Source organism: Pteropus vampyrus, unplaced genomic scaffold (genome assembly GCF_000151845.1).
Source record: "Pteropus vampyrus isolate Shadow unplaced genomic scaffold, Pvam_2.0 Scaffold352, whole genome shotgun sequence".
Lineage (NCBI taxonomy): Eukaryota > Metazoa > Chordata > Mammalia > Chiroptera > Pteropodidae > Pteropus > Pteropus vampyrus.
Window position 1 is genome coordinate 114648 of NW_011889133.1, and position 6028 is coordinate 120675.

Genomic DNA, 6028 nt, shown 5'->3' on the forward strand with positions numbered 1-6028 from the left:
GACCCAGCACAGGCCAGGATTCTCTCCTGCCCACCTCTGCGTGGAATGCAGCAATGCTCTGCCTCCCCAAGGTCAAAAGCTTTAAGAACATAGAGAGTCAGCATCTACAATACAGACATTGCAGATAATATTATAGGCAGTGGGATTGGTGTAAACTTACCAGATGGATTCTCAGGCAAACAATATGATAAGTGGGAGCTGGAACAGATAGGGAAGAAGGAAGAACACGACATATTCCCAGTGCTGGTAGCAATTGACTGACATGTTACTGTGGGCATTTTTTAGCGATTCATGTGAGGCATCCCTGAGAAATAGTACAAGAATCTGAAGGAATCTCTGAGCACGGTCAGCTTTATTAATTGGACCATCAAACACCTTAATTTAGTCATTAAAAATAAATGTAATCTAAATATCGAATCTTCAGTGGTAAAATCATTCTGAAGTGTATGGGGGTGAAGAATACTAACATCGATGTTTGCATCTCACTTTGAAATGCATTTTAAAAGGAGTATTGATGAGTGAATTGTTGGATGGATAAGTGAACAGATAGAGTATATATATATATATATATATACATATATATATGATATATATGATAAAGCAAATATGACAAAATATTAGCAGTTGCAGTATCTCAGTATTAGGTATGGGAGTTCACTATACATTATTTTCAACATTTCTATACAATGAAAATCATTCATAGAAAATTTTGCAAAAAAATGTAATCATGTTTTACAGCCACAGACCTGTGAAGTGTGCCACATCTGGATGACACAGGGTTTAATTTCAGATCTGTCATTGGTCCTGGGATTTAGAGCTCTCATTCCAATCTCTCTTTTCAGGCAGCCTCTTCTTTTTCTTCCTTTCTCTCTGGAACTAAAAGTTCCTTTTTATACCTTGTACCATGACATATTTACTTAAATATTGAGCATGCTATAGTCAAGTGTCAAGAATGCTGGCACTACAGAAGAGTTAATTCTGGGGATTATGCAAGATTGAAGATGGTTAGTGTAACTTGGCTCTGTTGAGAACTTTCTTCAGGGCCTCCTTCACTTCCTTGTTCCTCAGGCTGTAAATGAGGGGGTTCAGCATGGGGATGACTGCTGTGTAGAACACAGACACCACTCGGTCTTTCTCTGAGGACTGGCTTGAGTTATCTCGCAGGTACATGAAGATGAGGGTGCCAAAGAAGAGTGACACTGTGGTGAGGTGGGAGGCACAGGTGGAGAAGGTCTTGGCCCGACCTCCAGCCGAGGGAATCTTCAGAATGGCCACGATAATAAACAGGTAGGACACTAAGATCACCACCATGCAGGCAGGGAGGACAAAAATGGCAAACACAATAATGACCATTTCTTGGGTGTAGCTGTCCCCACAAGTAAGCTTTAAAAGAGGAGGGAGGTCACAGAAAATAAAGTCAATCTCATTGTTTCCACAGAAGGAGAGAGTAAAAGCTGAGACTGTCCTCACCAACGCACTGAACAGACCAGCAACGTAAGCCCCGGCCACAAAACCCAAACGGGCCTTCTGCGTCATGATGGTGACATAAAGCAGGGGGTGGCACACGGCCGCATAGCGGTCATAGGCCATGAGGGCCAGGAGGTAACAGTCAATGGCACCAAAGAAGGTGAAGAGGAAGAACTGAGCTGCACAGCGAGTGTAAGATAAAGCTGCCCCTAGCTCCAACAACACGGCCATCATCTGAGGCACAGTGACAGATGAGTAGCAGATGTCCATGAAAGAGAGGTGACTCAATAGGAAGTACATCGGGGTGTGGAGCCGGCGATCCACACGGATTAAAATAACCATGCCCAGGTTCCCCAACAAGGTGATGAGATAGATAAACAGAAACAGGAAGAAGAGAGGCAGTGCCCGTTCGGGGCGGTCAGTGAATGCTATGAGGAGGAATTCAGCCACTAAGGTGAGGTTCTTCTCTGCCATGAAGCCAGAGGGACTTGAGAGGGCTGTGATGAGAAGCAAGTTAGGAAGCTGTAAATAAGACTTAATTGAATTTTTAGTTTACATTTTATCAAACCTGTACTATGGACAAAATATTCCAGGTGCCACGTGGGGCTTCAGAGATGTTTGGTCTTAGCTTCTACTTTTGAGAGAATTCTGTGACATAGAGTCCGCTTAATATGTCAAGAAGATCAATACTGGTAAACATTTTCAGAATAAGAGAACACCATCTCCCACATTTATTGCTAACTAACGATGTGAGCCCCTGCGATTCAGATTATCACTCTTAAGCAGAATTTCCCTATGGCTCCTGTAGGGTTTGATACATGTGGTCCTTGCCTCCCCAGGAATATCCATCTCAGAACTCTGTCCCTTTTTCTCCATGACCACAGCTTCTCCCTTATTTCAAACCTTCTTCATCTCTTGCTTGGATCAAAACAACAGCCATATAACTAACAGCTCCTCCTGCCTCCAGATTTGCTTCTTGCCAGTTCTCTCTCCTCACTGTGGCCAGAGCGATATTTCTAAGACTTTAGTTTGATCACCTCCCACTCTCTTGTTAAAAACCCAGCTACCACCCCCCATCAAGATAGGATATAATTCCGACTCTCCGGTATGCTAGGGAATGCCCTCCATGAGCTCTCCCCTGCTTACTTTCTCACATCTCATTCTCACTCTTCACATCCATGGCCACCCTCCCCCGCCCACACACACACACCTTCCCACACTTCTTGCTGGGCAATCTTTTGCACTTTCTCTAACCCCCCATTTTCTTTCAAATCTCTGAGCATTCCATGAGCCACTCCTTCTGCTGAAACCCTGTCTCTTTCCTGCCCCCACGGTCCTGCACAGCTCCTACACTATCTTCAAAATTCAGCTCAGATGGTATTCCCACAAGAAGTCTCTCTTGAGTCTTCCCTAGTCAGGGTGTGTGCCTCTGGAGCTCAGCACCTAGTGAGGCCTCAATATGTTTCTGTGGAATAAAGTTTAGCAAATGAGATATGAAGCACCTTGCAGAGGGAAAGGCACTGTATAAACATTCAAGTGATTATTTTTATGAAAATGTTTAAAAACAGAAAGTCAATCCACATTCACAAAGGTCACAGCCATTGTTGGCTTGACCCTTCCATTCTCAACCTAACTATGTCCTTACTTAATAGAAAGCTGCTGTCTTAATTAGAGCCTCTAAGTTTATCAAAAACAGATTTTATAAACGTTCACATTGTCAGTAATAGAAACACATAGATAGACAATTATCCTGAGTGATTTATATATTAACTTAATTAATCCCAACAATAACTTTATAAATTAGGATCTTTTATTATCCTTATTTTACAAATGAGGAAATTGAGACAGAAAGAGTTTAACATGCCCAATATTGTACAGCTAGTAAATGATGGAAATTTCATTAGGAAAAACCTGCACACAGAAGCACTATTTATCTTAAAACAGGATTTTACATGCATCACATGTTGATTCCAACAGTCCAACGGGAGTTAGGAAGTATCTACCTGTAAGTAGGCAAGTATGAATACCAGCACTGCAGTCTATTCACATCTGAAGGCTGATGGAGACTTTTGTGCTAATGGATAGAATGTCCTCTGGCAGAGTTGCAATGCAGCAAGATAAAAAAGATATTTGATCATCTTTAAATCATTCACTTTGGCAGCTACTCTAGTGTTGGACTGACATATTGAGGGAAATGATAAATAAGAGAAATTGTATCTGGAGATCTGAATTGAGCATAAACCAAGAGAACTAGATCCATTTTTCTCACCTGAAGTCCACTTCACCTTCACCTGGCCAGTCCTCTTCTCTCTTTATCCACTAATTTTCCTTTGTCTTTAAAGTTCATTTCTCTTTCACTGCTTAGCGAGGCATCCTAAGAGTGTAGGGGAAGGACCACTGCACTAGACAGCAGGTCTAGGTGGTTCTTGTCCTCCCATACTTGCTCATTTATGATAGTAAGCAAGCTAGTTAATCTCACACCTGTGCGCGCGCGCACGCACGCACACACACACACACATACACACAAAATAGTGACTCATCATGGAGACAATGTCATAGCTGCCTGAAGTTTGGTCCCTGCACTGTATTATTCTCAATACTGGTCTGTCAAGCACTTCCTTCTCTCTCTCCTTGTTTCTATGATCTGGTGAATCTGGTTAAGATACATTCCTCACCCTGGGTTTTGTTCAGTTACAGGCTGGGATAGCAGAAGTTGGACAACAAGCTCTTTTTATGGGCTCCTGGTCTCAGTGCAATTTCCTTTTGGAAAAGACACTAATAGTTGCTACAAAAGCTCCACAGTCCCCAGTTGATGGCTAAAATGGTCTCTAAGGAAAGGCAATTATCGCTCATGTGGATTCTCAACAAGGAACCAAGTCCCAGTCCCAACTCCCAAAGCCCTAAGGCATGCCTACTGAGTGATGTCTAAAAGCCCTGAATCCCGGGTATGCACAGTCCCTTGAGGAATGAGATGCCTCTGGCTTTAACTCTCCTGTCACAATGTCAGAAATTGTACCCATTGCCACCCTCATCAGAGTGGCCATATCCTAAAAGAAGGGTGCTTTGCAAACACAAAGCTGTAATCCACGTTATCCAGGAGGACACATCCAAGACTCTACACAGAGACCTCAACGAAACATATCGTGTCTTCTAAATTTGCCCTCCTTGGGAGTAAGGTATTTCTCTATTTTTTTTTTTTTTGTCTCTTTAAAAACAAATGAAACCATAGGAAAAACAAAAACCTGGGTTGTTGCCCAGAGGGAAAATTGGCAGGTTTTTTCTTGTTGGCATGGCCTTTGCCAGCTCTGAATCTTTGACAATTTTAGTATTTTTTTCAGCCCCGAATTCGTAGGCATTTTGTTAAGTCACTGAATTTCAACATGTCTCAATTTAGAAAAGTAAATAAGGAAGATGGAGAAGAACGGAATAATTGTTCTCTTTGACAATTACGGGAAGGAAGAGAAAGTAAGACCACATAGTTCATTGATTCATCACTGTGCTGAAAGTTCTAAACAAAGAGCAAGAGATACAAAGCAAAACAAGCCCCTCCAAAAAAACAGAAACCTCACAATGCTTATCTGCAAGGAATGTGCAACCTAATAGGTAAGATCACTCTCCACCCTACAATATAACAAGCACTTAACTCTTAAGTGAGGTGTAGGTAGGTGCCATGGGGATTCGGTGTAGGGCAAGATTACTTACAGTTGGGGTAGATCAGGGATGGCTTTCCAGAGGAGGTGACGGTCAGTCTGGAGAGTAGTCAGGAGTGGAGGCTGGTGGGTAAAACTCTTCAGGAAAGGGGACCAATGTGAGCAAATTCACAGGGGCAGGAGAACCCAGGAACTACTCCTGGGATGAGTGGAGCTTGGCCAGCAGCACAGGATGGCACTAAGCAAGTCCAGGACAAGGATGAGGTGAATGAGGCTCTCGCCTCAGGTACAAAAATTAAGATGGCGCCAGCATGAGTATCTTCGATTTTTCTTTTGCCTCAGTCTCTAAACTATCTTGGCATAGTGCTGGTACTAAGAGATAGGCTTGAAAAGAGAGGGCAAGACCAAAGAGCTTCCAGGAGGGAGGCTTAACAAATGCCTTGCTATCATCTAGGCTTATTCACTTTCTTTCTTCTCTTCCCTCCATTTAAGAAAAGAAAATGTAGGAAGCCCAGCTTAATGAGATCTCATATTAGCAGAGCACCCTTCACGATTTCAAAGCACTGTCTTCAGCTATCTTCACAAGAGCCCTGGGGATTGAGAAGGATAATGGGACTCCTCGTCCGTACCGATGAAGAAACAGGCTAAGAGGGCCCAAGGTCATATAGTAACTTGACGAGTGGATTAAAATTTTTGTCTGTCCTATACACATTGGTTGCCAATGGATGCCACCTAGGCCACAACCCTTACTGCCTAAGAGGACATGTTTTTATGATCATGCACGCACACATGGCATGTACAGCAGAGCTTGTTGGGTGAAGAGATGAGTCTTCTGGGCTAAGCTGTATTTAACAATTACCTTAAAATCCCAGTGGCTTTATACAATAAGTTTATTTTACTTGTGAAAAATC

General features: G+C 42.7%; 1 protein-coding gene across 1 annotated transcript; it reads right to left on the bottom strand.

Moving 5' to 3' along the window:
• Window positions 1–1005: 1005 nt before the first annotated feature.
• On the bottom strand, window positions 1006–1941 carry LOC105304777 (olfactory receptor 9Q1). The gene has a single exon (XM_011379054.1). It carries the CDS (start codon window positions 1939–1941, stop codon window positions 1006–1008), a length of 936 nt encoding a protein of 311 aa, XP_011377356.1.
• Between the last annotated feature and the right edge of the window lie 4087 nt (window positions 1942–6028).